The following is a 26,629-nucleotide window of genomic DNA, read 5'->3' as shown; positions in this document are numbered from 1 at the left end:
TCACCAATACAAATAACCATAATAAATACAGAGAAAATTAAACCAATGACAGACCTTCTAGCAAAACACTTTTAGACTAGTATGTTTACTTCCGGAATGTGAATGTCTTTTTCCTGGCTGGATGGAAAAAACTGGTGGTAAACCGGAGGTTAACTCAGAACGTTGTCAGGGAATGCCTGATTGTTAACTCCATGATAGGTATTTCGATTTGTAGCTTATATATTTTCAATAGTTTTGCAAGGCTTTAGAACAGTAGCAATTAAACTCAGTCCAAAATTATACCTGCATATGTACATGTCATGAGTCATGACTCATGAACATGTATATGTACTAATCCCTTTTGGGATTCAGTATCTGGAGCTGTTTTCTTTTTTGGCCGCTTAAATAAGACAGTGGGCTGCAAAATCAGAAAATAGCTCCGGACACTGAATCCCAAAAGGGATTAGTTTTCCCTGACCCTCAAAATTCATTGGGGACCGTTGAAAATCACAACTGGGAAGTCCAGGGGACTTGTGAAAATTCTCAATCCAATTGCCCAAATATACACCACATGAAATCGGTTTGGTTGTTAATTTGTCCAACTTTAATCCAAGCCGTCGGCACAATAACAGCGTTCAGACAATAAGCGCATGGTTTTAATGATTGACAAATAAAACAAGTGAAAAGATAACCAGAGAATTGTAAAATAAATATTTATCGTTGATTAAAACTTCCTAACTGTACGGTATTGCGTTTAAGTTAATTGAAGTCCATATGATGACCAGACACACATCGAAGACATTGTATACAATGTCTGCATTTAAATTTCTAAAAATAGATAGCTATGTGCGAGGTTTGTCAAGGGTTGTTTTTATAAGAGAGTAAATATTGGTTGGCATCCATTAAGGATCAAAATCGTTTAACACAACTAATCATTGAAATGAAGATATATATAGGTTGTATTTGAAATGTATTTTAAGTTAAAAATGTCTCAGAGTAAACTTGAAGCTTTTTTCGGTGGTCGAAAATGACCGGCTGAAGATGATTTAACAAGGTCGCCGTCTTGTCCTCATTCGGACAATGCAGCGGAAGAATTCTTGTACAGCCACTACACCAAAGAAAATTAGAATTTTCCGTATGCAATGGCTGAAAACATTTCCGTGGTTGGGGAAAAATGGAAGAAGGTGAACAAGCACGTATTATCTGTGCGTGGTGCAAAGACGCTAAAAAGAAAAATCCGTTAGCTACCATTGGCAGTACAAACTTACAAGTCAGTGCCTTTGCAAGACATGAGATCAACCCTGAGCATTTGTTAATTGCTGATTCTCACCGTAACAAGAAATCTAAAAATCTGACCTTTAAGTCAGTATACAATTTCTCTGTTGTGTAAAGTTGACTGTCCTCATGTTGCAGATAAAAGTAAACTACATGTATATACAAGCGAAAGTATTAAAATGGACGTGTTGCAAGCCATTCATGATGTGATAGTTGAAGAAATTGACAAGGACTTAATAAATTCCCCGTTTATTGGAAAAATTGTTGATGAAAGTACTGATGTAACTGTTCACAAAAAGCTGAACATGTATTTTCGATGTTTGAAAAAAGACACAAACGAACCTGTGACCCATTTCATTGAATGTGTCTCAATTCCAGATGGGAAGGCCCAGACAATAGTGGATGAAATTTAAAAAAGTTTGTATTGAAAGAGACATTGACCTAGCCAAATGTACAAGCTTGGCCAGTGACAGAGATGCAGTTATGGTAGGAAGAAATAATGGAGTTGGTGCAATACTGCAACAAGAGTGCAACCCAAGACTAATGCAAATTCATTGTGTAGCTCATAGAATTGCCTTAGCTGCAGGACAAGCATACCATGATATTGTATTTTTTAATGAATTTCAACATACCCTCAAATTGTTGTACCGATTTTACAACAACTCTGCTGTGAGATATAATAAACTAAGATCAATGGAGATGATTATGGAGGATGACAATATGAGAAACCTGACTTTCAAATAATCTGCTAGCTTTAGATGGTTATCTCTTGATGCAGCAGTCACTGCAGTGTTGGATGTTTATCCAGCTTTAATTAAAGCTTTAGAACATGATGCTGCAAACAAGAATAACACAGAGGCCTAGGGACTTTTTAACAGGGTTAAGTCTGTGTCATTCTTATTAACATCAGCCTTTTTAAGGGATGTGTTGGCAGTTGTAACAAAATTGTCTAAAGTTTTTCAGCGTGACACAATAGATGTATCTGTTGTCAATGCCATGGTTACATCTACTATAGAAAAACTGAATCAGCTGAAGTGTAAGAATGGCATAGAACTGGAATCAACATACAATTTGATATCAGCAAGTGGCACTTTTAGGCAGGTAAAATTGATTGATATGCAAACATTACGCATGCTATTTCAGAACAATGCAGTTGAGTATTTGGAAAAGTTAGTTGACAACCTTAACAGTCGTTTTGAAGACACTTCAGCTTATCAACAAAATCTTGAATCCTAACTGCTTCCCTGAAGACACATCCTCTATGCTTGTTTATGGAGAGGAACCTTTAAATAAGTTGTGCAATATACATTGTATATGGATCAGTAACATTTGTTGGTGAAAAAAAGTTTGATCCTATTATTGACAGCTCATGTATGAAAGATGATAATGACCAGTTTAAAATAGTGTTGAAGACACTCAAGGGTAAAACACTTCAGTATGTTTGTACAGCTATAGTCAGGGAATATGCTGAAGTCTTTCTTGATTTCAGAGTCATTTCTGAAATTATGCTGACATCTCCAAATAGTTCTGTTTCTTGTGAAAGGGGATTTTCTTCCCAAAACCGACTGAAGTACAAAAATAGGAGTAACTTGAAACATGAGACAGTAAATAAGTTAATCCGCATTATGGAAGAAGGGCCATCATGTGCAGGTTTTGACCCTGTTCCTGCAGTGCGCAAGTTTATTCAGACCAAACATAGGCTGAAATAAAATTGTTTATTTCAAGAGACTCAGATGTGCAATCCAGACTCCTTTAGGCCTCTTGTTTTAGCTAATTTAACTTGTTTGCTTTGAAACTTTCAAAAAGAGTGTATACTGAAATACTGAAAAAAAAACTTGCAATATTTTTATTGATATTTGTACAAAGTACCTTGTAACTGCTTGCTTAATACTGTGTGGGGTGTTTGTGTCACCAACATCAGTTTTATTTGATTTCTGATGTACCACAACATCAATTTTATTTGATCTGTGACGTAACAATCATTTATTGAACAGATGGCAGAAATTCATCAGTGTAAATCACTACATTTGACAATAGAAGTCAATAATTTATGGAGGTTTAGTAAAAATCTAGTTCACTGGAAATATCTTTCAGATTTTTGTATGATGTCAACAAACACATGTCACATGTTTTGTACACTTTGTAAATTGTTTAGGGAATACTAGTACATATTTATGCATACATCAATTTTATTTTCATTCAGTGTTCCATACCTGAACTTGTTATACATCTTAGTCATAATAACAAACTTATTGACTGCAAGCTTCTACTTTGAAAACTTGCTCACTGTGATAGAAAAGACAGGAATACATCAAAGAAATTTGTGAGTGTGAATTAGTTTCTGTCTGGAATTATGGAGTGTGGTAGATCTTTTTAAGGATTGCTTATATACATGTACTTGTATTATAAATCGTAACAAACTTACAATTTCTGACTTTTTTTACAGTTAAAACCATGTGAGCTGGATACAGAGTGGCCGTGGAGAGTTGCTATGACAACCATTCCAGGTTCTGCAGGGTTGCCACTAATTGGTGACAAGTCTTATGATTTCTACAAAGATCCTGTCAAGTTTATGGATAAGAACATTGATCATTATGGTAGAAGAAACTTCATTGCCAGGTTTCTGAACAAACCAACTGTTTTTGTGGGATGTAATGAAACATTGAAATATTTACTAACAGGTAAGTTTAATGCTTACATGTACAGATGAATTTTTAATTATTGTCATAATTCATGTTATTGGGTAAAATTTCTCTGGAGTTGCATCTGTATTTGATATGATTTCAACCTTAGAAATTTATGTTTCTGCCATTCGCTTCCTTCAGTTTCAGATATTTTTTCCTCTTTTACATACCTGTTCTTTAGTATACGACCAACAAAAGTCCAGCTTAGTGTGTCAGACTAGTACAAAACAGAGTCTGTTTTATTGTTCTCATCCTTAAATGCATGGAATATCTGCTGTAGGACTTTAAACCATAACCAATCAATCTCATTTGCTTGATAGATACTGGTACTGATCTCTTGCTTTAACATCAGCCATCAAACTAAGGAGTTGCCACTGTTTTAATGATAAGATTAACCTGTAATTTACCATATTATTTACATTTTCTAAATATGTTGCTACTGACTTTTTAGAAGAAGCAGATAACCTTGACCTTGGATATAAGATGTTTATGGCAGATATCTATGGTGATAATATTTTATTCACAGATGGTAGGTGATAATTACTATAGTAACAAACCTCTGAAATCCTAAATTTGACATTATTGCCTAAAAGCAGTGGTCAATTTCACCAAAAAAAAATTATTGTGAGTGAACTAGATAGACAAATGAGAGAACAAATTATTGATCTAACAACACTCCATTCTACTTTCTGTTCTGATGACCTTTCTGATTAGCTAATCAGATTTCTTCTTTCGTGATCTCGAAAGTATTATTCAAAGGGAAAAACCTGTGGATTCTGAAAAAGTCATCTGAACAGAAAGTAGAATGGAGTGTTGTTAGATCCTACACACAGTGACTGAATGGAAAAATTGATACATTTTGTTTTAATTAGATTGATCCTTCAGCAAATTCTTATGTTAGCTGTTTTTATTTTAGGTATTGACATGAAATGCTATAGAGAATCCCTGTGTCAGCTGTTTCTATATTAGGTATTGACATGAAATGCTATAGAGAATCCTTATGTCAGCTGTCTCTTTTTTTAGGTATTGATATAAAATCCTATAGAGAATCCCTATGTTAGCTACATGTATCTCTATTTTAGGTTTTGACATGTAATGCTATAGAGAATCCCTATGTCAGTTATTTCTATTTTAGGTATTGACATGTAATGCTATAGAGAATCCCTATGTCAGTTATTTCTATTTTAGGTATTGACATGTAATGCTATAGAGAATCCCTATGTCAGTTATTTCTATTTTAGGTATTGACATGAAATCCTATAGAGAATCCCTATGTCAGCTATTCACACCAGATGCTGTCAATACTTATGAAGAAACAATTCAGAAAGTTGTTGGAAATTTTGTACAGAACTTAAACATACAGTGAGTGTTTTAACATTTTTAAAACCTGAAAGCCCACATTTATCCTAAAGGCAAAAATTTATAATTTTATAAGTGTGCAAAGCGCACATAATGAAATTATAATTTTATGAATAAACTTAAGTAAGGTATAATTATGTATACTTCCTAAATTCCCCCAAAGGAGCCCTTCAAAACAAACAATCATGGGAATGAGTTACCGATGATTCCTCCTTCCTAATGAGGCTGTTTAGGGAAATACTTGGATTTTTTTTCTTGTGTGTGTTTGTGTGTTTAGTTTTAGTGTGTTGTTCAGGGGTTTCTTTTTTTTTGTTAATATATTGATTTTCCGGCTGACTATTAAAAACTGCAACTGCAGACTGACCTTGATATCGATCTGACATGTTCTAGATTTATGATCAACACTAACTATGACGTAATGGGCACCTTGTAATTGTGACGTACAATGTAGCAGCTGTCTTAGTTCTACTACCACGACGTAACAAGCACCTTGCAATTGTGATGTAATGTGCACTATGCAGACTTGCCTAATCCCAGTATTACCGTTAATCTTTTTTTACGTATTCCTCATTTCCATTCTTTTTACTTTTAGACTCATAAAATTTAAAATCTTAAATATATACAAAATATATTGTCACATGTAAATTCACGTAATAAACCTTCCTTTTATATATTAAACTTTTAATTTCCTGCCTTCTCTGCTGAAACAATTACTAATTCAAAATATATATTTTAATAACAAAACTTTCTCAAAGGAGGAAATAGTCTCTGAATTTCTCTCGTCAAATCCAGTTCTGTTAAACACTGGCTGAAATGTCTGACCTGTAGGTTGGAAACTTCTTTCGAAAGTCCTGCTGTTTCTCGATTAAGCCGGAAACCTTCCATGCCACTAATTTGAGCGTTTTGTTCTTGATTAGTGGATGGTTCTCCCCGTTCGGATTGGTTAACAGATTTGTCATTGGCAGAAGCAAAATCGGTACCGCAGGGGTCACAATAACTAGGGTTGCTTTCTCTTTGTTCACCTTTGCGAGACACCACACAATCAGGCAAAATGGGGGGAATGCGTATGGTTTCACATTCGACCAATTCATTTGAAATGCATCCGTAAGAAAAGCAAATGGGTCCGGTCTCCAGCTGACATATTTGTCCAACTGTGCATTCAGTCGGTCCACAAACATTGTCCATCAACACTGGACCCAGGATTTTGTTTATCTGAACAAATACCGTTTTGTTTAGCATCCAATTGTTGGAACTTTCCATGTGGCGGTTTCGTTTAAGACCCCATGGGTTGTGTTTGGCAGAAAGGGTTATACATTTTTGGAGACACTATTCCCAAATATTGGGACTTATTTTTAGGAGCTGGGGAGAACGCGTGTGCGCCCATTTTGTTTATGTGTGCGACAGCACTGATGTTGTCCATTTTCAAGTGAACATGTATGTTTTTCTGTTCATTTGTCAGAGTCATGAGACCAAATTCTGCAGCTTTCAGTTCTAACGCATATATGTTAACAGTTTTTATTTTCTGACCAAGGGCTGCCCATTCTCATATTCTGGGCCATGTGTACAGCCCCCCCTCCAAACAACAGAAAGGTTTTCTCAATCAATTTTAGCACATCTTCGATCGACATCTCCGAGTGGTTAACACCATCGAGCTTGCTCCACACTTTATACAGAGGACCCATAACTTGGGCCACCTTTTTCTGGATAAATTTGAAACTATTGTCATGTACATTTATCTTCATGAAGCGCCATGCTTTTCTGTCTCAAATTAAATCCTCAACGAATTCATCCTTATTCGGTGGTGTAAAAGATAGCATTGTCTGGTATCGGAGAATCTTCCAGAACTCTGTCCTTTACACAATTTTCTGACAAATGTGTGCTGAAATATTTTTCAACGTAGCGGGCCATGCTTCCTGAAATAAACATCTCAGATGCTGTTTCCAACGGGTTAAACCTTTCGCAATAGGATTCATCGTCTGGTTTTCCCATTGAATTTTCCGTTTTTTCATGGTCATTTTCTTGATACGATCCTGAAATCTCCCCGTCTGAACTCAGCTCTTCATAAGAATCGGTTGAATCCGACAGCTCTTTTTCGGAATAGTCCTGGTAGACATGTTTACTCATACGAGGTCTCTTTTTAGGGATTTTATAATCTTTTGACAATTTGCAATCTTGGCTATTTTTCACTGTAGCTGACGACCTGAAGTCGACAGATTTCATGTTGACTTCTATCACAGAATCTCTCATATTTACCAAACAGTGATTGCTCAGATGCACTTTGTGCTATATTTGTGTAATCCTTTTGGATATTTATAAGATAGGCGTAGATGATTGCCGATTTTCAAAAATGAAAATGCCAAATTCGACTTTCCTGTTTGAAAGCCGAAGGAAGAAGGAGGAATCATGGGTAATTCGTTCCCATGATTGTTTGTTTAAAAGGGCTCCTTTGGGGGGAATTTAGGAAATATACATAATTATACCTTACTTAAGTTTATGAAATAAAATGAAGACAACTACAGTTTGTCTGTTATTCCACAGTTTTCATCTCTTGAAGTGGTGTGTGATATGAACTTTATTATGATATACCTCCATGAGTTACAAAAAATGTACCAGTTTTGAATTGGAATAAGGTCAGATAATTTTTTCCTTTTTTGATTTATTTGATATGCAAGTTTAATAATGTATATTTTAGAAAGAAGTTTATAAGAAGTCAATTTGCTTATGTAAATCCAATTCAGTATTTCTTATCCTAACTATTTTGTAAAAGTAGTTATATTTGTACCATTACATAATTTATTTTGTAGTAAGCCCGTTTGTTTGTACCAGATACTGAAACGAATGTGTGTAGAAGTCTGTCTGTCCTTATTTCTTGGTCTAGATTTTGATACAACTAAAGACTTATCAGAAACCATTGTATCACTTACTACAACTCACTGGCATGGTGAGTGTTTGCTGAGCTTAATTGTGTTAGCAGTCATTATCTGAAGGTTTTATAAAAAAAAATTAAGTTGTATGAATCCTATTGCTATTTGAACTGTATAATTAGAATATGATTTTTTTTTTTGCTTCAAAATGCATATATCTGGATTGTTACCAAAAACCATACAAATACATTACAAATATGTAGAGTTTGAATTGCTCATTTACTTTTGTTGCTCTGTACATAACATTTTGGTTATTTTATGTTCTTCATAGTGTGTGTCTGTTTTCCATGTCTTGTTTTGTCTCTGTATAACATTCTTTTGATTTCCACTAGAATCTTGGTTCCCTTGATTACTTTTTCATACAATTTAAAATTATATACACTGGTTTTTTTCTCCAGAATTTTGAAAGCTGTAGTCACTTTCACATGAGAAAATTGGGACAGAGTTGTTTTTTTTTGTTTTGTATATTTTAAAAATAGTATTTTCATCTGACATAAGATATTTCAGTGTCATCTGTTATTTACAACACTGTATAACGACCTTAAATAAATTAAATATACATTGTAATATGAATAAAGCACATTACCTTTTTCAACTATCATTTTCCATGCAAACAATCCAAATAGGAAATCCCTGAGCTTTACTTCAAAAAGAATATCCCTAGCCTTTAATCATCAAAAATAGAACTCCCTTTACCCTTTTATTCGTAATCCCAGGGTTCTCACTCAACTTCAGACGGTCATTTTCGACCGACGAAAAAAGCCTCAAGTTGACTCGAGACATTTCTGCTTTTAAGTGCGTTTAAAATGTAACTTATATATATCCTTATTTTAAGGATTAGTCGTGTTAAACGATTTCAATCTTTAATGGATACTGACCGATTTTACTCCCATATAAAAACAAACCCTTCACGAACCTCGCAATATATATAGCTATCTATTTTTAGAAATTTAAATGCACACAAAAATAATGTCTCCGATGTGTGACTGGTCATCTCATGGATTTCAATTAATTTGAACGCAATAGCGGATAGTTAAGAAGTACTAATCAACGATAAATATTTATTTTACGATTTTCTTTTCTTCTTGAAACGAAATCACAATGATTACGAACGTCTTCAATTCTACTCATGATCTGGGGTCAAAGGTCACTAAAAAATTACCACCCAGCAGTAAGATATCATACAGCAACTACTTACAGAGTGCACCATTCTACATTTGACTATGCCAATGTGGCCAACTTCCTTTCTATCCGTCTAGTTTCTGTGTTATCTTCTGGTGACTGAGAAGGGATTTAGTAGTAGTAGTAGTAGGTACTATCTGATCAAGACCTATCTTAGGAACAGGCTCACGGTTTCATCAACTCTCTTCTAAAGATCTGTCTCCATCCTTCTGATTTGAGGAGTTTTAGATTGAAGAGGGCTTTTGAGGTGTGGTGTTTGACAAAAGACAGAAGGATTTTCTCTTATTAGTTGAGTGTCAGGTCATACCATAATAGTAGCTTATGTCAAATAGTACAGTAGCTATTTTTAGACTGAATGCATCAAAGCTTTGTAATGATGTAAAAAAAAAATTCTATTTTACTATTTTTCTAATAATAACTATTTTATTTTTTTAAGTAACACATGTTTTCTTATAGAAAATAACAGTTATTTTGTTGTAACATTTATTGTATTTATTATTTATTGTTATGCCTGTATCTGTAAACTTAAAATGAATATATTAAGAGTTTTTATGTCTTTAGTGTATGATCCTATTGACTATTTACAAAATTCTGCTGCCCATAATATGTCGTTTGTGCTCTACACAAAAGTGACTAAAGCCCTCAAAACCCTAGCTAAAACCCTGTATATTACATCCCTGACTTAATTTAGAATTTCTTTAATATAGGAAAAAATGCTGTTTTGTGCATGGTCACCCTTATAGAAACAAAAATACAGCTGGCACATGGAAAATATACATTATGTAGATATGAACTAGATCATTAGGATACCTTAACATGCACCTGTACTACATGCATAACAGCTTTGAAATATTGGAATGATTTAAATAATTTTCAAATAGGTATTTCCTCTATGTTGCCTCATGGGATTCTATTTTTAGTGTAATCTAAGCTGTGAATATTATTGTAGACTGATTAATGAAAAATTTATGTCATTATTTCACAGATATATTTATTATTGGTCTTCAAGGAGTTTATTGATAGCATAAATGCTATTTTCAAATGTATACAAGATGTATACATGTATATTGTTGACATGTGCAACTACAAAATGCAGTGACATAGGGCAGTGACCAATTATCCATAATTGGTTTACACTCAAGTTTGATATACAAAAATAAATGATAGTAAACTTTTAATGCAAAGTTAAGGAGAAATAAAGGAAATTTCTCAGCAGAAATATAGATCAGCATTTGACCTTTATTAACTTTCAACTGTGTGCATTAAAGTCATTTTAGTTGTGACTAGAGATGATATTACTCCATGTGTCTGATTAATACTGTAATTGGCGAATAAGGTGAACTGTTATAAAAAATGTTGATACCTGTTGAGAGTTGTAATTAGATTTGGGTAGTAAAATTGTTACTTTTGCCACTTGAACCAATTTTTAGTTTACAACTCTCAATGCCTTTTGTACTTCTAATGATTTTAGATGACGAAATGAGGCCAGATTTTTTTCGTCATTCTGAAAAGTCTTTTGTCAATGACAAAAAAAGAGAAGTGCTAGGAAAATTACTGTGTGCACTAATTTAAAACATAAAATAAGTTTTGACACATTCCTGCTACTTAGCTATAAAAAATTGGAGAACCTCCATCTATGATGAAACTGATGCCAAATGAGCTTAAAAATTCATGGTGAATAGAAGGTATTATTCTTAAGGATTTACCACCTTGCAAAACAAAAAGACTGTTAACATAGATATCTATTGACATTATTTGTACTTGGAAATGTTAATGATTCTACTAGTGTTTAATTGTAGGTATAATTTCGGTTCCAGTTAATCTTAAGTTGCCTGTTGGCGGTAGTTCAACATTTAGCAAAGCCCTTGATGCTAAGGTTAGTCTTTAATACATGTAACTGGTGGTGAAGTGTTATTGTACTTGCCTCAAGTAGGGTGAATATTAAGTATATTTTATCAAGTACTTTTGAAATTGTGAGTGTTTGTTTCTCTGTTGATCTAATTGGTTATAGAATTAGTATTGACTGATTGGCTCAGTAGAAGAATGAGAAGTTGAACCAAGTTACATGTCTTTTTATTGTCTGCTTCTTCTTGACAAAATTGCTATTCATTACCCAATCAATGGTTTTAATAGTAATTAAAGAGACATCTAAGTTCCATTCCACTTGTAAAATTTGTCAAACTGCAAATTGTGATGTGGTGTGATCCAGTGCATTTGTAGTTGAATCATCATGCCAAATTTCAGCAAAGTCCATGCTTCCTGGGGTGTTGTGATGGATTGATTATAACTATACTAAGTCACTCTGAGGGGACAAAAGTGTGGAGTATTAGACCAAACAAACTGAGTTTATCAACATGCACTACTAACATGTATCTAATGTTTGTTTATGTTTCTTTCCTTTATAGGCAAGACTTTTAGACATCATTGAACACAGAAAATCAAAAACATCAAGGTTATTTCCAAGCAAAATCCAAGAAGTTCCAAAGGGAGATAATAAAGTATTTGTAAATAACCATTTGTTATTGTTTACCTCCGCACTAGTACCCAAGGCTTTGTCATCACTGCTGACCTCATTTATGATTCAGATTATGAAAGAAAATGTAAGTATACTTTTAGTTATATGTGTTAAAATACAAAAGAGATTCTTATTCACGTTAAAAATTCCTCAAAAGGATTCAAGTACTTCTCAATACTCACTTATATCTCATCCCACTTACCAATAATTCTTAAAACCTTTAAGTAACCATTTATATATTTTTTACATTTGATTTTTTCTTTTGAGTGAATTTTGTGAAAAGTATTCAATTTTTTTTTGCCAAAATATGCCACACTTAGTAAATTACCTGTTCAGCTTACCTGGCGAAAGGCCACGAAAGCTGTTGCCATCACTTGGCGTCCGTCATCTTCCGTTAACAATTTTTCAAAAATCTTCTCCTCTGAAACTATTAAGCAGAATTATATGATACTTTGCACAGATATTCCATGGGGTATCTTGCACAAAAGTTGTGTTTAGAGTATTGATCCATCAAAAACCATGGCAGCTGTTACTAAAAATAGAAAATAGGAGTCAGATTGTAGTTTTTTTTATTATACATCTCCAAAACTGTTAGGTTAAGCAAAATTCTGACATAGGGTTAAAATGTTCAGCATGATGAGATCTATTTGTGGTCAAATTTTCATTTTTATCTGTCAAGCCATGTAATGATCCTCATGGTAAGTCCTACCATAGTCTTCTTGAGTCAAAATTGTTAGACTTCTTCTTGTTAAATATATTGCCATTGATAGACAAAATTTAACCAGGTGAATGATTCAGGCTCCTGGGAGCCTCTTGTTTTTTTTGGGTTTTTTTTTGCAGGTATTTTTTTTTCCATTTTAGGGAATCAATTGAATGTTCCTGCCATTTAAATTTGTGACTAAAACTCACTTATCTGCATTTTCTCAATTTTCTGTTGCTCGCTAAGTTAGCGAAAATAGATCATTTGAAAATATAGGTTTGTTTACTGTATCTACATGTACCATGTTTGGAATTTATTATTGGTTTGTAGGATTTACAAGATAAAGTGCTGTCGGACAAAGATTTAAGAGATGCCTATATGTTAGAAGTACAACGAATGTATCCTCCTTTCTTTGGAGGAAGAAGAGTTGTTAATAAGGTAGAATTCAGTTGAAAGTATTTAAAGTTCTACATACAAGAAAAAGCATCTTTGTTCATTTTAAAGCATCAAGACTATGAAAAAATTACAAACTTGTCTTTCTTTTTAGCTCACAAGGCTATTGGTCATATCAGCTATTGTCGTCACTTTTTGCTGTTTTGATGTTATTTCTTTCAAAAATCTTCTTCTCAGTAACTACTGTACAGAATTCAATGAAAGTTGGTATGCTTGTTCCTTAGGGTATCCTGCACAAAGTTTATGCTTCGATTTATGATCCATCAAAAAATGTCCGCCATTACTAAAAATATAACATGGGGTCAAGCAACAGTTTTTCACCAATATCGCAAAAACATTTGGTTTAGATTCACTCTAGCATGGGGTAAAAGTGTTCAGCATTATTAAAGCTACCTGTGTGCCTCTTTTTTCAGACATTTTTGGCTGTTCTTGATGCTATCTCCAAATTGCTATTCAGAATCAAATAAAACTTGGTAAGATTGTTCCTTAGGGTATTCTGCACAAACTGATTGTTGAAAATTTTTGAAAGGTAGAAAACATGACCACTGTTACTAAAAATATAACATGGGTGTCAAAATACAGTTTTTATAGTAAACATAGTCTCCTGAGTTGAATGGTGTTGATGAAAATGTTGTATAGCCATGGTGTAACTTCATTTTGTGTTCTTTTTTGGCTAATGCCCCCTCAGACCCGGTGGAATTACAGGGCATAGAGATTCCTGCCCAATTTTTTTTCCAGAGGTTCTGAAACACTTTGAAGGCAATTCCAACATTTTACTCTGCTTTAGGTACTCAGTTGAACTTAAAGCATTCATCAATATGTGCTCTTTTTCAAACATGGTAACAAAGCATGATACCCTTATTTAGTTACAGTAGTGTTCGCTTATAACGTACAGGCTTATTACGAATTCAAGTTTATAACGAATTAAATCATATTTCCCAGTCCCAGTGTTTTAAAACTAAAACATTTCGTCATTGAAAGAACAAATTCGTTATAGCTCAGGGATATAACGAAGTATTTCTTAGGGCCCAGCAACAGATTTATTGCTGAAGTTTACCTGGATAAGACGAAGGGTCAATTTAATTGTTATGTAAACATCGGACACCAGTTGTCTGCTACTCACGGTAATAAATTAATAAACAATTACGTGGTTTGTGAACACACAGTTAGGAGATCAGCTAATCTTACCTGTATTTTTGTTTTATTACTCATTAAAATATCAATCAAATAATGACACCCAAGCCATTGAAAAATTTAGCCAAAGAACATCCCTGATTGTGAACTTTTATCACTTTTGATTTAATGATTATGTTTGATGGTAGTTCCATCAAAACAATAGTTTTAAATGCTTCAAGCAGTCGAATATGCTGTGTAAATTACTGCAGATTCGAAAAGGTTTGATGAATAAAACTCTTCACAAAATTGAAAAGAATGGAAACTGATCTCAATACTGTGTAACAGTTTATCCATGTGATGCTTATCTTTGTAAACAAAAGGGGAGGTAATCCTAATTTTGAAAAAAAAGTTTCTGATATAACAAACGATGCATATAATGAAGTAACTAAGACAGTCCCCTGAGTTTCATTATAAACAAACTCTACTGTACCTTTACTTACTTAGTTAATAGGGCATAGTTTTCCAGGTGATGGATTCAGGCTCTTCGATAGCCTCTGTTTTATCTCACCTGGCGGAAGGCTATGTGAGCTTTTGCCATCAATTGGCATCCATTGTCGTCGTTAACAATTTTTCAAAACTCTTCTCTTCTGACACTACTTGACCAATTGAACCAATTTTGACATGAATGTTCCTTGGGGTATCCTGCATAGAACTGGTGTGGGAATTTTTTGATCCGTAGAAAAATATGGCAGCTGTTACTAAAAATAGAACATAGGGGTCAGACAGTAGTTTTTTGCATATATCTCCAAAACCGTTAGGTTTAGCCAAATTCTGACTGTGAAAAGTGTTCAGCATGATGAGATCTATCTGTGGTCAAATTTTCATTTTAGTCTGTTTAGCCATGTTGGAGTTATTGCCCTTTTCTGACATTTTTTTGCTATTTTTAATGTTATTTCTAACAAAAATCTTCTCCTCTGACACTAAATGACCAATTGGAACCAAACTTGATATGAATGTTCCTTGGGGTGTCCTGCATAGAACAGATTTGTGGATTTATGATCCGTCGAAAAACATGGCTGTCATTACAAAAAATAGAACATAGGGGTCAGTCAATAGTTTTTCGAATATATCTCCAAAACCATTAGGTTTAGTGACATTATTTCAATTGTTGAAATGACCCTTATTATAAGGCTTTCAAAAGTCTTCAGGGATCAAAGTTGTAAGGCAACTCCTTATTTACCCTTGAAAGATGAAAAATGACTTTTTTTTTTACAGTTTTCAGCCAATATCTTGAAAACTATAATAGATAGAAAGAAACTTTCAGTCACTGAAATGATCCTTAAGATAGTCCTACCAAAGTTTTCTTGAGTCAAAATTGTAGGACAACTTTATTGCCTGTTAAAGACAAACTTTAACAAGGTGAGCGACTCAGGCTCCCGGTGGCCTCTTGTTTCACCTTCCCATCAAGTATGTAAATGATCTCAATGATGAATTTTTAAAAGGGAAACCGCTTTTTAGACTGGATGAAAAAAAAATCCGGATTTTAATCCAGCTGAATCAAAATTGCTTACACTGGGGTGTTTTAGGGGATGTGGTGGTGCCAGAAAGTCTTGACTTTTTTTTAGAGCTTAAAGGGATAAAAATGAATAGCATTTCTACTAATGTCTGATTTGGGCTAACTGACACTTTAACACATCAACTGTAAATATCTTGTTTTTCTTCTTAATTTAAGGACATTGTGGTCAATGGAAATAAGTTTCCAAAGGGACATGCCATTGTTTTTTCTACATATGCAACGCATCGAGACCCAAAAGTTTTCCATAGTCCACATGACTTTCAACCTCAACGATGGTTTAAGAAGTAAGTTCAAAAGTAAATAAAAAGTAAGTAAAAACAATAACTTGTTTAATTACTTACAGTAGTAAATGTTTGGGAAATTTTCTTTTGGAATATGACCTTATCAATATGGTATTGAATTTCAGATTTACATTGAAGGACCAACTTTTCCCATTTTGTTCTATAATCCCAAAATGGTATATGATTTTTACTCAGTACAGAAACACACTTTATACCCCCTCCAAACTACCTTGTACTTCTGTCCAATAAAGTTTTCTGTAACAGATTTCTCAGCTTCTATTGGAGGGAATGCATAGATATTGTGAAAGTACTTTAATTCATGGATACCAATTTTCATGGATCAGGGAAGAAGCACAAGTTCGTGGATTCTTGAATTCGTGATTTTGAAGTTTTCAGTATACACATAGATGGGAATCTACTATTTGTTGGGAAACAAATTTCGTGGTTTGACCTTCCCACAAAAACCACATAAATTGGTTTCCCACGAACAATAGTACTTTCACAGTATTTGGTGTATTGCTTTTTCATGATGACTTGTACCATATCTCCCCTTTTCAGGTGTCTTCTTCTATCTATTTTCTGTTTCCTTCTTTAGTAATGCATTAAGGAAATTGATGTCAGAGTTTTCTCAGAATGCTTAGATATTTTGAATATTGCTATTGCATGATGACTTGTTATGTGTCGCCCAAGTTTGACACCCATGGTTGAGTTCTTAACATGATGTAGCATCTTGTTTTCAATAAAGGTACTGTTTATTTGATATGATTTAACAATAAGAATATTTTTTGTATTTTTCTAGTGAAACAGAAGTTGCCGAGAGTTTGTTCTGTTTTGGTGCTGGTCCACGGTGTTGTTTGGGTCAACAGCTAGTTTGGTGCGTTATTAATGTAAGTCTGATTTTAATGTGTAATATTTGCATTGTGAAAAAAATGATTGCAATTGTGACATATTACCAGTAGATGTAATTTGCATTTTTATTTTCTTGCATAATTTAGACTCCCCAATTAATATGGGCGATGCATATTACATGTATATGTTTGAGAATTCTTTTCATTTGTCTGTCCATCTGTATGCCTATCATATCAGCCTAAGGTTAAGATTTGTGTTTTAAGGTGATTGCTTTACTACAGAACTTGATTTCCTTTGACGAATTTAATCATTTTGATAAATATCTACATAAAATACCAAAGCGTCAGCAGTGGTATGATTCAAATACCTAAAAATCTAAAAACATTGCCTAAAGGTGAACACATGGAACTGAGATAACTGACCTAATAAGATGGACACATATAAATAACATAAGCCCAGCCATCTTCCAGCAATGGGAGCAATTGTAAGCCTCATTCATACAATGTATATGAAACTTCATGTTAGGTCAGTGCAATGTAATTAGTCCTTTACTGGTCACTTTCCCCTAATGAGTATTAATTTTGCACTCTGCCTGTCTGTCTGTCTGTCTGTCAGTCCAGCAAATCAGTTTTTTACTTCCATCTCAAACAGTGAAATCAGGACTATAAAAAAAAATGTAGGAATGTCAGTCTGCTAAGTATCACTCAAAAAGTATAGAACCAATATTGTTTTAACTACACAGTATTTGTTGGGAATATGTCAAACTAAACTAGCGAATAATGGAAACTCCTAATGACTTCAATGAACATTTATTGCCATCTGAATCTTACTTCCCTCCAAGCCGACGTCATTGTAACGGTAATATCGAAAATGGGAATGTACAAAAATGTGGATATTATTTTCTCACAATAATTACAACAAATCATAATTATTAGAATCTCGACAGTATTTATATATGTGTAAAAGATGTGCCCGACGTTTATTATTCAAACTTTGCACATTGTTTGCACATTTGAGTTATATTGAAATGTGCACCTCCTTTCATGGAAAAATTTAACAAATATCAAAAATAGTCATTATGTTTATTTATAACGGCCTTTTTTCTTGTGTCTACATTCAGAACTTGATTTTAATCAACATTTTTTCACCGTAAACGCCCAAGAATATGAAAAGTATTACAAGTGTTTGATTGAGTTTGCCGAAGGCATCATTGATTTATTGAATGGTTGGACTGATTGATATTGCTAGTAAAAACAAATTTACATGTATAGTTAAAGGATTTACCAAAAGGCATGGAAATCTACTCACTGATAGATAATGAATAATTAAATAAAAAACACAAAATATCTCAATCAGGTCGCAAAATATTGCCTTGTTGTATGGCACAATGCCATAACAATAACTTACTGTCTTTGCTAAACAAAATAATTATGAAGTAGACACATGCATGTGTAGCTATTCATTTTTTATTTTGGACTTTGAAAATTGCAGCATTTGACTAAACCTCCTTTGAAAGGTCACCTCTCTTGAGAGGTCACTTTTACCATTCCCCAAACGGGTTGCACTATATATGATATCAGCATTGAATATTAAAGAAGAAATTGATTTAACTGTATCTCTGTATACTTTCATAATGGTATTTATGATCTAAAAAATAAGAACAATTATAAATTAATCTCTATCTATGAAATGTGTTAATATATTCATATTTATTTCAGACTGTTGTTGATAAGTTACTGATACACTACAGATTATCTTTAGTTGAAGGTCAGGATCTGACCCATAAATGGTTACCTGTCTCTAGACCAAAGCATGAAGTGTTAGTCAAGTTCGCTACTAGGATATTGGAATCAAACTCACCAATGGAAGAGGCTTCTTGAGTTAAGACTGTCACACAGTTATTTCAAATGATATCATGTAGTTGCCCATGGCATATGAACCAAATTTTTATTTTAATGCACTTGGTTTCTAATGTCACAAATGATCTTAAATGACCTCTATAAATTTTTAAGGATCTGTTAATTGTTCAGTAAGTCTTTGTTAGAATCAGGCAAAAAAATCTATGATACTGTATGTCAGAAATGGCAGGATTTCACTATGATAATTCATAAGCTCTAAGAACTGAAAAATAGAATTTTATCATCAGTGATGGTGTAGTTTTTTTAATTGAAATTACCACAGTTGAATTTGTTCATTTCTGCATAATGTGAACTTTTTGAATGAATGTTTGAAAATTATGTTTTTTGAATGAGTTAAAGTTCATTAATTTTTTTGTACTAGGTGGTATAAATAATTGCATCTTCAGAGTGGTGGGTTTTATACACCAGGTTTCAATTATTGCCTGATTCTTACAGAGACTGGTACTACAATTTTTATCTTTGAGAATTGTGTTGTTTTTTTCGCTAGTATCAAAGCAACATATTTGACACATCATCTGTCATCAACCATTTGATCATTCTTATTTCTACACAAACTATTCAATTACTAAATACCAACAAATTTTTGATATTATCAAACTTACAGTATTAAATTTTACTTCATGTATTAATATACCTACTTAAAACATAATACTTAACAAGAAAAGTGGTTATTTTTTTTACTATTGAAATTGCTACTTATTGTTCAAATTTTGTTGTATTGTTTTTGTTTGTATGTTATGTACCTCGTGGCATGTATTTGATATATCTTAAATGTTTTATATTTCAGGGTACATTTGAATGTTTGTTAAGTCAGTTACCTTGAGGTTTCATTGTTTGATAGACACTACCTTTTATGGTTTTCACGGGTGGATCAAAGCACAAATTAAAGTTTCCCAACAAAAAATAAATTTTCCACTCAAACTGAAATCACATTTACGAATAATATGTTCTAAAAACATTACTTTGGGGTTCCCAAACTCATCAATTTATGAGGAGAAATGTTTTTTTTCTATCTATATATTATGGTTTCAAGATATTAGGTAAAAAAGTAGAAAAAAGTCATTTTTGGCTTTTCAAGGGTGATAACTAACAAGAATTTATCCTACTAATTCGAACAGATGGAGACTTTTGTAGGCCTTATCATAACACTTACAGCAGAGATATAAATGATAGGCTGCCCGCCAGCCTGAGAAAAATTTATTTTGCCATATAGTAAATATATTGAAAAATTGTATTCAGGGCTGGCTAGAATTTGAGTGAGTTTCCCACCCTGCAAACAGATAGAAATTACTCTCATATCCTGATTCTGTAGTATAATGAATAATTCACCTAACAATGTTGGCTTTTACACCCCTGCTTTGAAGGAGGAAAGGTATACTGTGTTTCTGTGTTTCCAGAACACTGTTTTCTATCAGAGTTTTTTTTTTCAGCAATCACTCATCACATGGGCTTGAAATTTAAACTCATTCTTCCTGTTTTGTATACCATGTTGTGGTAATAATTTTCAGCAAAATTTGACAACAACTTCCTTTTTACCAAGAACTTTGTTTATTTTTGACTTTATATTTTGAAAGTTGAAATTTTTGTCACACTTTTCTCGGCAATGAATAATCACAGCGGCTTGAAATTCTAACACATTCTTCGTGTAGGTAGGCGATATGGTGGGTTTCTTTTTTTTTTTTTTTTGGAAAATTTGACAACAACTTCCTGTTTACCAAGGACTTTATTTTATTAAATTTATTATTTGGCTTAATATATTTGCAAGTTGAAATTTTTGTCACACTATTCTCAGGTAGTACTAATCACAGCAGCTAGAAATTTTAACACATTCTTTCTGTAGGATTGCCATATGGTGGGATCCATTTTTGGAAAAAATATGTCTTCCTGTTTAGTAAGACTTTGTTTATTTTCCTTATATCATGATTAATGCGGGGTTGTCACTAGTGAGCTATTGCTCACAGATTTCTTGTTTTATCATACTTTACTGCCTTATCAGTTTCACATGGACTAAAACACCTTGTTATTATGTTTTTTACATCCTTAACTTTTTCATGATTTATCCAATGGACTTAAAATACTCTGTTATGATTTGTTTTTTAATGTCCATAAAATTTCTTACGAGTCTTGCACATATCTTATTTACATATCTTATTGATTTTTGTTAGTTACATGACTGATTATTTATCAAATATTTACCAATGGACTTGTAAGGAATTAATCAATCAGTTGGAAGTCAGATGTTGCCTGTTAACAAATTAAAAAAGGACAGGGAAAACATTAATATGAAAGATCTCTTTTTGTTTAGTTTAGATATTTTATTTGACATGTATATATACATACATTCCAGATAAATTCAGCATAGATTTTAATAGGATGCTGATATGGCACTTACAATTTATATGTTGTGAATTTTACTTGAACAATTTCAATTCTGAATTCTTTAATATACTGTTTCTATCAATTGTTATTGTGTATTGAAACACTTCCTTGACAATATTCAAATACCAGGAACTAAATAAATGCTCACAAATTTCTTTTACTGCAACAAAACATTATGAGTATAGTAGTAAGTACATGTATGTTGCAAGATATTTGTCCTTATAAATAGAAATAATTGGAATGCAATTATAAATCTGTGTCCATTTAAACAAAACAGGCTTTTACATTCTTTGATGTAAGATTGAGATTAAATTAATGTATAGATGCCTAGCTTGTGTTTAAATGCATGCAAAGTTATGACTTCTATGAATCATGTGTCAATTTCACAGTTTGTTATGAGCTATGATTAGCAAAGATAGAAGACAATTTTTTTTATTCCATGAATGCAATGAATATAAAATCTTCAATTCTGTATAATCTCTATTCTGACTAAACTTCAATCCAATGTAATCTCTATTCTGACTGAACTTCATTCCTGTAGAATCTATTCTGAATGAACTTAATTCCTGTAGAATCTCTATTCTGACTGAACTTCATTCCTGTAGAATCTCTATTCTGACTGAACTTCATTCCTGTAGAATCTCTATTCTGACTGAATTTCAATTCAATATAATCTCTATTCTGACTGAATTTTATTCCTGTAGCATCTTTATTCTGACTGAACTTAATTCCTGCAGAATCTGTTCTGAATGAACTTCATTCCTGTAGAATCTCTATTCTGACTGAACTTCAATGTAGTAGGATCTAATATGACTGAACTTCAGTCCCCTATTATGACTGAAATTTAGATACTGTAAATTTTGAGTACCATTAATTATTGTGAAAAATGTGACACTGTTGTTTTGAAATAATTGAAAGGTCAATATGTGAATGACACTGGACATCCTTGAATTTTCTCCTCCCCCCACAACAAAAAAAATGAATTCATATATTCACATCTTAAATATTTTTTTTCTTGAATTTTCAATATATTTCTACATACAGAATTATATTTGATTACCAGTAGTTTGGATTGAATGCTGTTTTTGTTGGTTTGATATCTGAATTGTAACCATGTCTTCTGACTTTGATGTTTGTTTTTAAACAATGCAATGAATGGGTCCATGTATTTTATAATATATTATGTATTGTCTGTGATTTAATTTGTTTTGTAGTTCAGGTATCAGAGAATATATATCTCTGTTTATTTGTTCTTGTTATTGTTTATTCAATTCATAAATTTTTCAATTTATACAAAGTATTTGTTCTAAGCTCTTTAAAGTTTATGTCTAGTGTAAAATTGGTACTTAATGCAATTATATGCAAGTAGACATTTCTTTTCTCATTAAGATACCAGAAAAGTCTTACTTTTAGATGTGTAAGAATTCCTTTTCTCACCCAACGGGGTGAGACAAAACTTGCATTTTCCTGTCAGAAATGGCGTAATTATAAATAAAGAGTAAGTTGATCAAATATTACCAATATGTGTTTGAAAATTCTTTCAAATCATTAATTTTAATGAAAAAATTGTTGATTATTTCATGCAGTTTGTTTATTTAGTGGCTGTGTTAAAGCCTTGTTGGAGAATGATTAAATCTTACCTTTGGGTGTGTGAGATTCCCTTATCTTGCACTCACACAGGTGTTAGAATTTAAATATCTTTTCATATTACATATTTTTAAAAACTTTACAGTGATGTGATTTGTATCATTTTTAAATCTATGATGTTTTTTCAAACTTTTGATGTGTATATGGTTTTTTATTCATTTCAGTTTCATAATATATATATATATATTTGCATAGATATATACATGTACTAAATTAAAATGAATGATTCTAAGGTGGGGTAGGGTGTTACATAAATCACATATAGAATTTAAAACTTATGACATGTATTGTCATATAAGCACATATCTTTCTTGCAGATGCAATTAATTGCCAAGTTAAAGTTGATTGTCTGTCCATTTTGACCTTCATGAATTAGAGTAGCTAATGGAAGTAGATTTTGGTAAACAAACCCATCACTTTTTAACAATGGAAGGTTAGTTGATTTTTGTGCTCATTTTTCAGTATGTTGGCACAAAATTGGCTGTTGGAAGGTCAATGTGTGTGAACAACTTATTTAAGTATGTATTGTAATTTTTGTAAAAAAGATGTTGGCCATCTGGTTTTTGGCAATATTTATATGGTAAATATACTTTTATTTGGATACTATATTTTAAACAGTTTTATATTGCAATTGTATGTATTATTTAAGGCATATAGCTGTATAATTTCTTTTCTTATTGCTTTTTTTAAACACAAAGAACACACATGAAAGGTATTAACTTCTTTTGAAATGTTTATTTTAATTTTCACTAGAATCAAATATAATTAAAGACAGATTTAAAATATAAAAAGGCCCACTTTCTTTCATTTATCATGTTTTATTTGTATTTGGTTCCTTTTATTTTTTTTAATGTGGCTACTTTTCATTTATTTATTATATATATATTTGCAGTTAACTCGGCCATGTCACAACGTACATTATTATTTTTGTTTTACAAGTTTCTTTAAACAAATTTTTGATGAAAAGGGTTTAAGAGCCAATATTTGTAATATTTATAATATCCAATGAAATCAACAGTTGAAATATTGGTTGTTTAGTAGTTCTTTGAATTAACAGATTTTTAGCTCACCTGGCCATAGGCCATGTGGTATATTACCATCACTTGGCATCTGTTATCATTGTCGTTTACAATCCTTCAAACATCTCCTCTGAAATTACTGCATGGATTTAGATGAAACTTAATATGATTGTTCCTTAGAGTATCCTGCACAAAGTGATCATTTGGATTTTTGATCTGTTACAAAACATGGCCGCCATTACTATAAATAGAACATGAGGGTCTGACAGCAGTTTTCTGCATATATTTTTAAAACTATTAGGTTTAACCAAATTCTGACATGGGGTAAATGTGTTCAGAATGATGAGATCTACCTGTGATATAATTTTGATGTAAATCTATTGACCCTTTTGGAGTTATTGTCCTTTTTGTTTTTGATGTTATTACTTTCAAAAATCTTCTCCTCAGAATCTACTGTACACAACGTAATGAAAGTTGGTATTACTGTTTTTTAGGGTATTTTGCACAAAATGACTGAAAAAACATGGCCGCTGTTACTTTAAATGGAACAAAGGGGTCGAAATACATTTTTTTGCAAATACATTTGTAATTCGAAAACCATTGAATTTAGCCGAACTGATGGGAGAAATATTTTTTCACCATCAGTAAATGAACCTTTGCCAAAATTTTCATATTGATTTGTTGCCTGTTGTAGGATTTATGGCCCCTGAAACAGATTTTTTTGTTGTTTAAATGTGTACAACTCTCTAAAACCAATTGCAACAAAAATTAATAAAAGTTGCCATAACTTTTTTTAGGGTTTAATAATGTAAAATTTTTCATCAGTCAAAAGAATTTGGCTGTCGTTACAAAAAATATAACATAGGTGTCAAAATGCTTTGTTTGCCCTTTTTCCCTCAACTATAGGAGAATAATGAAAATGAAAGCTACTCATAAGATAAACATGATATTCTGAGTTGACGGGTAGTATTGAATTTATCTTTTAGGTGGCCATTTTCAAAATGGCTGCCATTTTACGACCATTTTCAGCAGTTGCTCAGATCCCATCTTTAGGAATCAAGGTGTATTAAGTTGAATGGTGATGACAAAAGATTGTTCTTAGTGGCTATTTTTCCGCTAATTTTTATACTTGCTTTGATTAAACAATAATTGTTTTATATAGTAAACATGGCCTCCTGATATGAATGGTGGTGATGAAATTTTTTGATAGACATGGTTTAGCTTCATTTATGTCCTTTTTCAGCAAATCTATACTGGGCTAATGCCCCCTCAGACCTATTGTAATAACATGGCATAGGGGGACCCCTGCCCAAATTTTTTCCAGAGGTTCTAAAAACACTTCGAGGCATTTCCCACATTTTACAGTGCCTTAGGTACTCTTTTGAACTTACAGCATTCTTCAATATATGCTTTATTTTAGAAATTTTTTGTCAAACATGGTAACAAAGCATGATACATTTACTTACTTAGTTAATAGGGTGTGGTTCGTCAGGTGAGGGATTAAGGCTCTTAGAGAGCCTCTTATTTATTATAGTCACAAGAACCTTAAATTCACACATTTGTAGATTTTTTTTTCTTTTTGTAATTCAGTATTTCTCCTTAGTATACAAATCTCAAGTTTTTTCTTTTAATTTTGTTATCATGACTGGAATAATGAAATAGTGTAGAAACTATCACATTGTCTAATGAATTCAGGATATGACTACCCTTATAGGCTCATTGAAGTGCTATCCTTATCTACACAGACAACTAAGATGCCAGATATGTCCCCTTAAAACTCTTAATGATTATCTAGATATGAGATTCCTATATATCACTCACTTGTTGAATTTTGTCACACTGTTATGTATGTACATTTGAAAATATTTTATGCATATCTTGTTAATGAGATGTTTTCTTGCAAATAAATATTTAAATCAATTTGTGATATTTTGTTACTGTTAGTTTTTTTTTAAATTAGATTCACATAAGGAATTTTTTATACCCTGCCACAAGAAGTGATGAGTTATTATGTGATATCCTGAAAAATGTCTGTCTGCCCATGGTTTCCAGATGATAACTTGAGAACAGATCATTTATCATTTGTTAACTTTGGACAGATGTTTGGTACCATAAAAAACAGGTAAAGTTTAATATTCAGCAAACTCTAAAATGAAGTTTTCTAGTTGGTCATTTTGAACATTTTAACAAGCTTGTTGAAGAGTGTATTCATGATACATGTATATTTTTATTCCCCACTGCAGGGGATATAAAAATACTGAGTCTGTCCAACTTTACTTTGTGGATCCAACTTATAAGAAACCACTCAATAATTTTGTTCAAATAGTCACCATATATATAGTTGATTATATTGCAACACCATTTTGATATGGCAAATTTTACAGGAATTATGGGACTTTTCTGCTTCATTTTTTTTTCTGGTGGTGGGTGACGTGGTTACACTAAGCAATCTTGTTAACTTTTTGTTTTGTTTAGTGATCATCATAAAAAAGATTAATGATCTCGTACTAAAAAACTGGATAAACATATAAACAAGAGATGGATATGAAATAGTTTTTGCACTTGGTGGTTTCAAAAAACTCTTAAAATGAAAAACATAAGAACCTATGGACTGAAAAACAAGGCTATTTAAAATGCTTCGCAAGCCACAACATGATACGACCGCAGTGGTCAACCCTGCAAATATGGACACAACATTCAAGCTTGATGCATTTTGGAGTTTGGATTGTGATTAAAATTTCACACTGAATTAGAATCTGACATAGAATGAAA

General features: G+C 32.5%; 1 protein-coding gene across 2 annotated transcripts; it reads left to right on the top strand.

The window, feature by feature from the left end:
• The first annotated feature begins 64 nt into the window (after positions 1–64).
• Positions 65–25,777, top strand: LOC148620942 (uncharacterized). Of its 2 annotated transcripts, none has more exons than XM_088574870.1 (11): positions 65–198; positions 3,701–3,935; positions 4,390–4,467; positions 5,180–5,300; positions 8,102–8,238; positions 11,203–11,279; positions 11,809–12,003; positions 12,949–13,056; positions 15,920–16,047; positions 16,844–16,931; positions 18,612–25,777. In XM_088574870.1, the coding sequence occupies exons 2-11, from the start codon at positions 3,746–3,748 to the stop codon at positions 18,771–18,773; spliced, it is 1,284 nt and encodes a 427-aa protein (XP_088430996.1). In that variant the 5' UTR covers positions 65–198; positions 3,701–3,745; the 3' UTR covers positions 18,774–25,777. The 2 variants fall into 2 exon arrangements, with proteins under 2 accessions (XP_088430996.1, XP_088430997.1); XM_088574871.1 differs by lacking the exon at positions 65–198 and adding an exon at positions 3,427–3,577.
• The last annotated feature ends 852 nt before the right edge of the window (positions 25,778–26,629 follow it).

The sequence above is a fragment of the Perna viridis genome, chromosome 3 (assembly GCF_037379345.1).
Source record: "Perna viridis isolate PV_CMFRI_1.1 ecotype Kerala chromosome 3, ASM3737934v1, whole genome shotgun sequence".
Lineage (NCBI taxonomy): Eukaryota > Metazoa > Mollusca > Bivalvia > Mytilida > Mytilidae > Perna > Perna viridis.
This window is presented reverse-complemented; position numbering and strand designations above follow the sequence as displayed.

Coding starts and splice junctions, on each gene's coding strand:
- LOC148620942 (XM_088574870.1), top strand. CDS start 3,746: ATGACAACCATTCCAGGTTCTGCAGGGTTGCCACTAATTGGTGACAAG. Junction 11,280..11,808: donor GCAAAGCCCTTGATGCTAAG/GTTAGTCTTTAA, acceptor TTTCCTTTATAG/GCAAGACTTTTAGACATCAT. Junction 12,004..12,948: donor TTCAGATTATGAAAGAAAAT/GTAAGTATACTT, acceptor ATTGGTTTGTAG/GATTTACAAGATAAAGTGCT.